Source organism: Thermobia domestica, chromosome 8, assembly GCF_964235325.1.
Source record: "Thermobia domestica chromosome 8, izTheDome1.hap1.1, whole genome shotgun sequence".
Classification (NCBI taxonomy): domain Eukaryota; kingdom Metazoa; phylum Arthropoda; class Insecta; order Zygentoma; family Lepismatidae; genus Thermobia; species Thermobia domestica.
In genome coordinates, this window is record NC_137461.1 from 162,182,494 (window position 1) to 162,195,175 (window position 12,682).

General features: G+C 36.1%; 1 protein-coding gene across 1 annotated transcript in view; it reads left to right on the forward strand.

Moving 5' to 3' along the window:
- Positions 1 to 7,257: 7,257 nt before the first annotated feature.
- ND-51 (NADH dehydrogenase (ubiquinone) 51 kDa subunit) overlaps positions 7,258 to 12,682 on the forward strand; it is a 68,910-nt gene continuing 63,485 nt past the window's right edge. Inside the window, exon 1 of the mRNA XM_081769213.1 lies at positions 7,258 to 7,401. Coding sequence (XP_081625339.1) covers positions 7,353 to 7,401 — 49 coding nt within the window. The 5' untranslated portion in view covers positions 7,258 to 7,352. The remainder of the gene's footprint in view (positions 7,402 to 12,682) is intronic.

The following is a 12,682-nucleotide window of genomic DNA, read 5'->3' on the forward strand; positions in this document are numbered from 1 at the left end:
CTACCACAAATTCATTACAAAGCCAAGACAAAGCATAACAAACAAAATCAATGGCACTAAACTGACAAATAGTTAATTCAGTAAAAAATCACGGCACCAAACGCTATGCTCTGGTCTCTGTTCTGCTCACCTCCAAATATAAAACTAAAATATTTCATCTTCCTACATATATTCCTAAATAATTATAGTCAAAATATTAAAGTCACTATATCGACTTTTCATATCCCCCTAACATTCCCTTCAATAGTTTCAAATATTTCACAATACACACTACATCCTTCATCCATAATTTCTACAAATCTTATATATTAATAGTAGAAAATAAAAGTTCCTCTCCTCACATTCTAAACAAATACATAAAATTATAATCACGTACGTTCACAAATCAATTTTGTTCCTCGTGTAGCATTGTCGCAAACGCTCTCGCCTTCAGTGCAAGTAGTCCCGTGTTCGTTGCCGCTCAAAAGTCAAACAGCCATCCTAAGTAATTTTTTCCTGCGGTTTCCTCATTCATACCGGATAAATGCCTAAATAATATATAGTATACAAGTTCCGCGTTACTTCCTTCCTTCTCCTATCCTTTTCCTTCCTTTCATCAAATAATCTGCTCGGCAAGGGTCGTCATCCTTCATACACTACAAACTATTCAAACAAATACATAAAATCATAAACACATAGCTTCACAAATAAAAAATGTGTCCCCAAAATCATTCTCGCAAGCGCTCTCACCTTCAGTACAAATGGTCCCATGTTCGTTGCCGCTCAAAAGTCTAACAACCTGCCTAAGTAATTTTTCCCTGGAGTTTCCTCATTCACACTGAGTAAATGCCAAAATAATACCTAATATACAAATTTCAAGCCACTTCCTTCGTTCTCCTATCCTTTTCTTTTCCCTTCCCTTTCATCAAATATTCTGCTCACCAGGAGCGTCATCTCATACAATACAAGCTATCCAAACAAATGCATATAAGTTATAAAAATACGTTCACAAATAAAAAAATTGTGTCCACACATAGCAATGTCACAAGCGCTCTCGACTTCAATACAAATGGTCCCATGTTCATTGCCTCTCAAAAAAATCGAACAACCTGCCTGTGTAATTTTTCCTGGAGTTTCCTCATTCATACCACGTAAATGCCAAAATAATACCTAATATACAAATTCCAAGCTAGTTCCTTCCATCTCCTATCCTTTCCCCTTCTTTCATCAAATAATCTATTCAGCAAAAGGGAAGGGGGGTCATCCCTCATACGTCACAAAATAACATGGGCATAAATGTCCAAACCCAAATAGTATTTCAAACAAATCATTTTAAATTATTAATCGTATCATCTATTTTATTCGTGTAACTAAATGTAAACCTCGTACATAAAAATACAACGCAATTTTCTTACATAAGTACAACAAAATTTCTAAGATGTAGTTATAAAAATAAACAATTATACATGCATATTAAAATAACATAGCAAAGCGAGTCAAAAAATGATATTCCTATAGTATTATTCAATGCCAACAGCATCAACAAAAAACTAAATCAAATGCCTAGCGTTCAGTAACTCAATGCATCATACAAAGTGAAAGCTAATTCACAAGATCAATAATGTATCATGGCACTTTTCTTAAATATGGTTAGTAACGTATTCCTAAAGGTAATATTATTCCTAAAATACTAAGTTTAATCAAATATATAACGTACAGCACATTCTGTTCCAAGCATAAAATGTTCATTCTGCAAACAATTCTGTCATCAGCACACTCTATCTTAAAATCAATCTTAATCCGTATTCCATTTCCGGTATGCGTTAACAGTATGTATCACCGAAAAAGCTAAATCCAACTTTGTAAAAATTTGTGTGCACATAAGGTAGGTTTTCCATGATATTTCACAATAAAACAAAATAACAACTAGCTTACTCCCAAATATATATTTCCTCAATCATTTCTTGTCTTCACAATAATGCCAATACCGTCAACATTAAGTCTCGTAAGTAAGATAATCCGCGCTGTGTATTCCTCTTACAATCCAACAAGTTAAAACAAAAAGTAAAAAGTTACCGGTATGTCTATATCTAAATAATATGTAAATACTTCTACTCATTAAATCGCAAATATCAATCTCCTTGGACCAGTATTAAATAATATCAAAATTTAAAATGCCAAAATGTGCAATAGCACAGTCACACATGCCTTTCTATATAATTCAACAATCAAAGATAAAAATGGATATTATATCTCCTGCACAATTTTGAATCAATAAGATTTAACATAACTGTAAATATGTCTCTTCATTTTCTTTCTTAGCGCATTTCATTCCAATCATATCAAATCTCACCCGCTTCATACACAAATTTCTCTTATCCTCCTCAAAATGTAAAAATGTACAACAGATGGCAGCACCAATCACTTATATTCTGCACAGAATAATTCAAGTTCTTTATCAATTCTATATAATTTTCTGTTATCCATAAGCATATAATAATAATACAATCACAAGCGTCAAAGGGTATATATAAAGCATACATACTTTACACAAAAACAAACACTAAAATCAATTTCTCAAAGTTTTTATATTTGGCAATAGCCTAGTAATAGAAGCTTCAAGGATCCAGGAATGCCCGTCATTCATTCCTTCATTTTCAAAACAGCATGCAGGAAATGCTGCCCAATTTTCCCGCTACTAATTTCATGGCGCTGTAATCGCAAATCTCCAATGGATATAGTGACGTCAGCGGTAAGTAAATATTATATTATTTATTTCAGTCAATAAAAATAATTAAAGGGTTAATTTGATATAATTAAATAGTACTATAAGGTAATAACGGTACGTATATCATCATACGCGATTACATTAATTCTACGAAATCATCTTTAATTGAATAAATTAATAGCAATTTGATTAAAGGGGTAATCATTTTGATAGGAGTTTGATTAAAGGGTTAATCATTTTGATAGGAGTTTGATTAAAGGGTTAATTAAATTGATATCAAAATTTAATTAAATTATATCTTACAATGTTGCCTGATTTACACTATAAATATGCAAAATATAGGGAATTTCAACCCTTTTAGAGCCTAATTTGGCAACACCGCGTCGCTAAAACCCCGTAATACAGCGTGATATCAGTTTAATTAAACGTCCGCCATCTTGTTTTCGTGACGTTAGGACATATAGCTACTCTTTCGGAACATGTAGTTGATGACCTATTGTTAAGTGTGGAAACAGCATCTCAATATGTGGCTCCGTTTACGAGTTATTCTGGATTAAATATTTGACCTTAGACCTCGATGGTCAGTACTTTTGAACATGTAGTAGTTGATGAAATACTGTTAGATGTGGAAACAGCACCTCAATATGTGGCTCCGTTTAAGAGTTATTCGGGTTTAAGTATTTGACTTTTGACCTCGATGTTCGCTACTTTTGGGACATGTAGTACTAGATGAATGCTTGTGTAATTTTCGCTATGGTCCATAGGGGTTAAAGAATATGTTATACTCTTTTATACATAGGAGCTGCTAAAATAGATGTTAGTAGTCTTCTATGTAATATAGGGGTTGAAAAATAAGCTAAACTCTTTTATTAGCTCTGCTATGTTATGTAGTCTGCTTGTTAAAAATACTTCTAACCTTTCGGGTATGTTATGTAATTTTTGCTATGTTAAAAAAGTGCTCATAAAAGAGAACGAATACACCCCCAAAAGTGCTCATAAGAGGTAACGAATACACCCTTAAAAAGACGTCGTAAAAGAGAACGAGTTTTGGCGTTTTCGATTTTCCATGATTGGATGGTACATGGCATATCGTGCGACACTGGAATATTGAGTACTTGCTATCAGACGGGACCTGGATTGGCCTAACATGGTCCCTAATATGTTCCAGATCGGGAATTTTTACAATACTGGAGCCTGTGGACCGCTCGTGGCTGCGCCCCTGAGCATTTTCAAATTCAATGTGGTGTTTCCCATCAAACAGTTTTATGTGGAAAGTTATCAAGATTAGTAGATAATACACTTAATTTATAAAAGAAATAAGTATGTACTAAAATACTATCCACAGAGGGGGTATTCTATATATTGACTTATTAATTTTTGGTTCACAAATTACTGTACAAGAAGCCTTCATTATCTATATAACCTAAGAATTAACTTGTAAATGCGGATCTACTCTCATTTATTTGCTGCTCTATTACGTATTTTCATTCTTATTTTGTAATTCTGCAATCATTTTTTTTAATATTCATGATAGTAGTTTCCTTCAGTATAGTCCCGTAATTTGAAAATATGAATGCGTAAAAACAAATTCCATTTGTTAATTGGTAGTGAAACAAAATTCACAAATCATATTTAGCGCGAAAAATTTTCTCGTTCACTGGAAACCATACTGTGTTGCAGAAGCACTGCAACGACCAAAGCCTCTAGCTTCTGAGATAGAGGAAAGGAGACTTTACATTCGCTACGGAGGGTTACAGAAGTAAAAAATATGTTAATTAAGGTATATATGGGAGTATTATAAAGTATTCCCTGTTCTTTACTACTACTGCTAATAATATTTTTTTCTTCAAATATTTTGGTCGTTGCGCAACGCTGTAACACTAACATTAGTCGCCACTGCTTTAATGTCTGTTTACCATCCAATACACAACACATTCATTCACTCTGTTTATTTCATTAGTCCAGTAACAGTAGCCTTCTTACTAGCTTAAAATTATTTCATAGTGACAACTTCGATTTATAATGTGGTCAAAGTGTACAAAAGTGTAGTGCTCTCTTTATCCATAGCAGCATCGGCGCAAATCTGTCTTCAACATTGGGGGGGGGGGGGATGGGCAAGACCGTTCCCATGTTATATATATACGCGATGTTCAAAATATTTATGAAGTTGAAAAACAATGCTGTAAAGAATCAGGGAAGCAGAATTGTCTCCAGTGGTGTATTTAGGAGGCTATCGGGCTCAAGCCTCTCCCCTTCCGAAATAAATTTGTTAGTTTTTCGCATTCCACGTACAATTGTGGAACAAGATACACAAACTCATTCTCCTTATCTGGAACAAGGAAGAATTGCGACAAGAGTGGAAAGAATCAATCATTGTTTCAATCCACAAGAAAGGCTACAAAACTGACTGTAATAATTATCGAGGCATCCCTCTTCTGTCAACATCCTATAAAATCCTTTCAAATATTCTATTAGGAAGATTGACCCCATACGCAGATGAAATTATTGGAGATTATCAGTCTGGATTTAGAAGAAATCGATCAACTATCGACCAAATATTTACCATTCGCCAAATACTCGAAAAGAAGTGGGAATACAGTAGCCCGGTACATCAACTATTTATTGATTTTAGAAAGGCTTGCGAATCGTGTAGGAGAGAAACATTGTACAACGTTCTTACAGAATTAGGAATACCGAAAAAGCTAATTAGATCAATTAAGGCATGTTTAAATGAATCCCAAATAAAGTCCGGGTAGGAAAATTTTCGTCCACGAGCTTTCACGTCGAGAATGACCTGAAACAAGGAGATGCGTTGTCGCCATTATTATTTAACTTTGTGCTGGAACACGCTATAAGGAAAATCAAATATAGTAACCAGGGTCTAGAGTTGAATGGTATTTACCAGATTATGGGATATGCTGATGATGTAAATTTAATAGGGGATGATAGGAGAACAAAAGGTCTTATTAAACGCTTGCAGGGACAAGGGTTTAGAAGTAAATGTAGAGAAAACTAAATATATGGAAGTGCGTCGGGACCGTAATACGGCAAATTATGAATGCGTTAAAATATTAAATAATAATTTTGATGAAGTGGATACTTTAAAATATCTAGGATCAATATTATCAAATGAAAATCATATTCACGAAGAAATTAAATGTCAACTAAAAACAGGGAATTCGTGTTATTATTCATTCACTTCAAAATCTCTTGTCGTCGCGAATTCTGTCGAGGAATTTGAAGCTTAAAATATATAAAACGATAATCATACCTGTTGTTCTACATGGTTTCGAAACATGGTCGCTTACTCTGAGGGAAGAACATAGACTGAAAGTATTTGAGAACAAGATGCTCAGACAAATATTCGGACCCAAGAGGAACGGGAATGAGGAATGGCGGAAACTTCATAACGAGGAACTACGTAAATTATACGGCTTATCAAACATTGTTAGGGTCATCAAGTCTAGGAGGCTTAGGTGGGCAGGACATATAGCCAGGATGGAAGAAAGTAGGAACGCTTTCAAAGTGTTGGCGGTAAGACCAATCGGAAAATGGCCATTAGGAAGACCTAGGCGCAGATGGGAAGACAATATTAAGATGGATCTCGCAAAAATAGGAATACAAAGTAGAAACTGGATCCATTTGGCTGGAGAGCTCTTGTGAACGTGGCACTGAACCTCCGGGTTTCATTGGCTATAGAGTTAGTTAGCTTACGAAGCATGAGTAGATGCCTAGGTTGGTAATGCAAATAGATTAAATGCTCATTTACTGAAAAGGTGGGTTCTACTGACATTGGATAGTCTCTATATTCTTCGTGTGCTAGGGCCTAGGGAAGAGGAGGAGATAAGATTTCATATCAGGTTACATCATGCACAGTCGCACGCCTTCACTTTCATTAAAAATGCAAAACCCAAGAGAAACAAATTTCATCTCACTTTCTTTGTGGCAGTCGGACACAAATCATCACACTTATCGGCAAAAAGCACTTTTCAAATCGGATTATTGGGAGAGCCTCCAGTTCCAATGTTGGGGGGGACATGCCTCCCCATTTCCCCGGAATTTTTGCCCGTACCTACAGCTGAGACAACTTTCCAGCATGAGGAGAGAGACATATCCTCCTCCGGCATTTATTGCAATTTGTGCCCAAGTAGCGGAAGTGGAATTAATACATATTGATGAGACTACTAAACGCACTACAGCACGAAGTTCAGTTTGAAATACTACAGAATACGATCCTTTTTTAAAAATGGAAAAGCGAAGAGAAATCAATTTCATCTTACATTCCTTTGTGGCAGTCGGACACAAATCATCACATTTATCCCAAAAAGCACTTTTTAAGTCAGATTATTGGGGGAGACAGTCCCCCCAGGTCAAAGATTGGGGTACATGTCCCCCCGGGATTTGCGCTAGTGCATAGCAGCATGTGGTATATAGTGTATCTGTCATAGTTAGTCCACCTGAAGTGATTGGTTGTATTGTGCGTTCTCATTTCGTACTCTGAATAATCCTTGACGATACTTCTTGAAATATATAGATCCTCATTTTTCCTATCATATTGCTCAGTAGATATCTGCTTGGAGCATCAACACATTGAGAAAACTTGAGATGGAGATTGGATCGCAAGACGAAGAAGAAGAAGCCAAAGATGGCTGGTGCGGTAGTAAGGTGGTATCCTTTATTAAGAGGTCAATTTGGTAAGTTTATTTGCACCTGTATTTTGCTTTTGTTACTAACTAAAAGTTTTTTGGAACGCAGAACATATAAATTACAAAATATAATGCAGAGTATGAAGAGAGTTGGTAATATATATAATGCTTGTAAATGCACCGACTTTCATTAAAATAAAATCTTGATCTTTCTAGTCTTTAATATATTGAAGAGTCCGATTTTTGCTATCAACACCTGCACACAGAAGGTATTATGATTTCAGTAATGGTAATTACATGTGATGCCATTAGATAATGACTATAAATGCAGTTTATCTAAACCCATTGAAGTATGGGATACGGAACAAGCTTATGCATACGAAGAGTCCGGAGTTTGAATGTCAAATCAGTGGGGTGGGGTGGGGAGACGGGGATACAGTACTACATTCATAGTACAGTTCATCTACGAAAATCAGTTTTGGAGTGCACATTGTGTGCAGTATTACTCACGAAGGTTTACGTTGTAATGTTTACGTTTTTGTATATCATATCTACGTTATTTCTTAGCCTTCTCTCTAGTGGTTAACGCATGTCTCTTTAGTACACTGGTTCCGGATACGATTCCGAGTGGGAAAGCACAGATAACCTAATTTCATAATAAATTCATTTCGGGAAGGTTTTCTTCAGTTATTTCACTCAATGAATCGTTTAATGAACCGATTCGTAAGGAACTAGTTCCTCGGAACAGTTTGTTAAGTATCCTCAGGAACCAGTTCCTCACGAGTCGAGTCAGTTAGAAAACATAGTGGTTCCGACTGTAATGATTCTATAATTTTAGAAGATTGCATCGGTTAAAAGCGAGTTAGCGTGGCCCCTTATTTTTCAACTTTTTGGGGTTTAGGCATTAGTGCTGTATCACCAGACAAATTTCAAAATCGAAAAAAGGTACCAAAATGTACTGCATTCGGTTATATTTGGCTGCATTACGTTAGATTACGTTACATTAGGCGTACAGTTTTACTATACGGATCCATAGTATAAGTAGGAGTAATAACAGTAGTAAGAACGGGTTACAAGCCCCGCAGGGTTTGGGTGGGTTCTGTTCTCGACATGAAATGGGCAGATTAAAGACGCCCAAATTTTTGTGTACATTTTACAATATGTGGCACAGCCTTGACATACACGAGCCATTTCGACACTGTCTTTCGCGCCACTGTATCATAACAAGTGTACCTCTTCGCGAAATAGTCCATCCGCCTCCACATAAAGTGCTGCTTACATCATCAAAAACAACCACTTTCTTAACTTTTACTATTTTCCTTACCTGACTTTTACTCATTCTTCGTCACAGACTTAAATAAATTTACTCGGTAAATTTCCTAAAATTAGTCCGGCGATACAGCACTTAACCCGAGGTTTAAAATGCAGATTTCTATGAGCCATGTTCAATGGCACCACTTTTGATTTCTGGAACCGACTGCTTCAAGGCCAAATTAGGGGTCAAAAAATAAGTGGTTTCATTTGTGTAATGTGGACCAGTAACCGACTGCGTCGGAATGGGTGTCATTCAATTCGTATTTACACGTATATGAATAAATAATATGCTATTTTCCCGAAAATTAACGAAAATCCGGAATTTTGAGCAATGCAGGCCAGTGACCAACTGGGACGAAATTACTGTCATTCGATTCGCATCCACATGTATTTTTACATGAATAATTGATATGCCATTTACCCGCAAATTCTATTTTGACCCCGAAAATTAAAGGAAATCCTGGATTTTGAGCAATGCGAACCAGTGACCGATTGGAATAAAATGGGTGTCATTCGGTTCTTATTCACACGTACATGAATAATTGATATGCCTTTTTCCCGAGCATTGTGGACCAGTGACCGACGGGGACGAAATGGGTGTCATTAGATTCGTATCCACGCGTACATGAATAATTCATATGCCAAATGGCATATCAATTATTCATGTATGTGTAAATACGAATCGAATTACACTCATTTCATCCCAGTCGATCACTGGTCCGCAGTGTCAAACGGTCCCACTTTTTACTATTTGACCCTTAATTTGACTTTGAAGCGGTGTGTTCTAGAAATCAGAAGTGGTGCCATTGGACACAGCTCATCGAAATCTACATTTTAAACCCAAAAAAGTTGAAAAATACAGTTGTAACTCCCTTTTAACCCATTGCATCTTTCAGATGTTGATAGATTTAGAATAAGGCCAACTTCCTATCATAACAGTTCTATAAAAACTTGAAATATATTACGTAGGCTATGAAATAACATATAAAACTACAGCAAGAACCACCATATTTTTAGACTGCTGCAAAGTAAACCAAACTATATATGCATGAGGGGACAAGGCCCCTAACCCCCTGTTACAGTAAAAAAGCTGAAAACTAGTGCAAACTACACACAACTGTATATTTAAAAGGAGACAAGCCTCCGAACCAAACCAATTATTTATATATATCGTACAACTACGGAAAAAATAATTAGAAATAAATACATCAGCTTTTAATTTGGTGAATGTGATAAAATGTATTTTCTTCGATGCTATAACCAGAACAAAATTTCCTATTCCATAAATAATAGCCGAATTGCAGCATAATTCCTTCTGAGCCATGTGTACAGATCCAAATGGCCAAACGTTCTCAATATCTATGTATATGACCCATTAACAGGATCGAAGAAAATAGAGGAGTGGTTCACAGTTAAATGCTTACATTGAGCAGTATCTAAGGGCGAGTAACCTTTCCAACAATCCTTAATAATGGCTGAGTCTTATTAACATGTTTCGAAATTATGTCTTAAGTTTTTTGCATTTCTCAGATTACCTGGACACTCACGAATATATAAACCGACACTAAAACAGAACCAGAATCTGTAAGTATTTACATCACTGTCACATATTAATGTTGATAAGTGATATAAATTTAAATTTTTTATTTGTTCATAATAAAAAAGAAACATCCACCCCATTACACGTGTGCCCCCATAACACGGTAGAAATCAACACGCGAGCATTGCACCCATGAACAAACCACACGAAGAATTGGACACCATGACGTCATATTTTCATACTTCCCCGCTCAAAGAAAAAAGCCTCAACTGGAGGACACTACGTCCCATATGACTCGATACCAGTAATGAACATAGTGGAACAAAACCGAACTCAGAAGAGCAAATCACTGAGTCGAAGAATCTCATAAAATGAATAAATGACCAAAATAAAAACTTGCCTTCATTTTCATTAGTCATCCCTCTCCTTTAGCCTAAAGGGATAATAGTTGGATGTTAAGGTTAAAAAAAATAATTTTATTTTTACATTGTCGCTTAAAAATGTGTTGTTATTTGTATTACTTCTATTACTATTACAGGGTGTCTAGCAGTCGGGAAAATCGGGAAAGTCGGGAATTTGTCTTAAATTTAAAAAATGGTCGGGAATTCGGGGATTTGTCTGGAATTTGCGAAAAAAAGTCGGGAAAAATGGAATTAAATTCCACATGTTGGAAATGATGCTGACGCTTGTCGGAGCGACTCCGATAAACCTCGCGTTCCTAAATGCATCGCGATGTAGTACGTTTACATCGTATTTTTTTTTTAAAGTGTTCCTAAATACATCGCGATCCATCTCAACCGTTTTTCTATTTTCTACGTAGAAGCGGTCACGTGGTACGCGTTGCATCTCGTACACCATCAAAACCTTGCAGCGACTCGACAGAAGACTTTCGCAATGACATATCATTTCCCAACAAAGCCTAAAGAAATTTAAGATGTTCCTGCGTCTTCATTAAATGTAGATCAACCTGGCACCAGCACTAGCCCTGTTCCATGCTCATCCAGCGAAACATACTCTCCCACTCGTAGGTCTACTTCGACCCTGGACAAATATAAACTAAAACTAGAGTCACACAGGCGGAGATTTTGTGGTGTATAAACGAGGTGATGAATCACAACTCTTTACGCAGTGCTGAAAGTAGTGTTCTTTTCACTAGGATGTTTCCAGACAGTGCAATTGCTAGCGAGATGAAATTGCACAAGGATAAAGTGTGACTTGATGACTTCTGGATGAATGTGTTACCACCAAATGATGTATATCTGTGCAAAATAGTAAAGATATGTCTAAGTCTTTCCCACGGTAATGCAGCATTGGAAAGGGGTTTTTCGGTAAACAGAGAAATAGTAGTTGAAAATTTGTCAGAGGATTGTTTAGTGGCGCAGCGTGTAGTGTATGATGCTGTCAATGAGGCTGGTGGCATACAAGCCCTTCCTATCCCAAAGCAGATGATTCTATCAATGAGAAACGCATACGCGAGATTCAAGGAAGCCGAAGAACACCGCAGAAAAGTGATGTCGGAAAAAGATCGCAGGGCCGCTGAAAAAAGAGCAGAACAGAGACGAAAGGAACCTGAAGCAAAGAAACAGAAAATCGTAAATCAGTTGCTACTATAGAAGAGGAGATAAAAAATTGCATGATTAGATTATTTCATTGCATATATTAAGAAGGAGACATTCTATGATCGGGTAAGAACTTGTACACTTTTTCATTACATTCAACCTTTCCTAATTTTACGAAAACATTTTTTTTTTTTTTAGAATGAGTCGGGAAAAATTTGGAAATGGTCGGGAAAAGTCTGGAAAAAGTCGGGAAATTGCTGAGAGAAATTTGCTAGACACCATGTATTAGTTTTGAGATTTCTCCGTCCTCCAACGTATCGATATCAATATCCATATTAATATGCATATATGCATATCCATATCAATATCCATATTAATAGACTTTTGTTAATAATATCCATAGTTTATAGAAAATTATGTTTAGGTTGACAGTGCTCCCGGATGCAAAAGTCTGCATAAACAGCTTTGAGCGGCTTCCTATTCTTATTAAGTAGCCTATAATTGCACCAGATGATCTATTTAGTAACCTACTGAGGAGTGTAATACCTTGAGCGAGCAAAAGCATTTGAATAATAGGGGTTGTTTGAAGTTATTGGAACGTAGAATACCTTGAGAAATTGCGTATAAGATGTTAAAATGTGCAGTGCTTCCTTTATGAATGATTCCATTTCTGTCCTAATTAGGCTACTTTGTGTTATTTTTAACCGGTTATAGGGAACAAAGGTCTCCATAAGTAAAATAATGACCAGGGTTGGCTGATTTAAACCAAGGTGGTTTAAAACAGCTGTTTTTTTTTTTTTTTTTTTTAAAAAAGTTTAAACCAAACAAAAAAAGAACGAAAAATGCTTTAAATCGTGTGAACTTCATGGTGACGTCTCCACATATGAAACCATCTGCATTACCTTTATGTACTTTT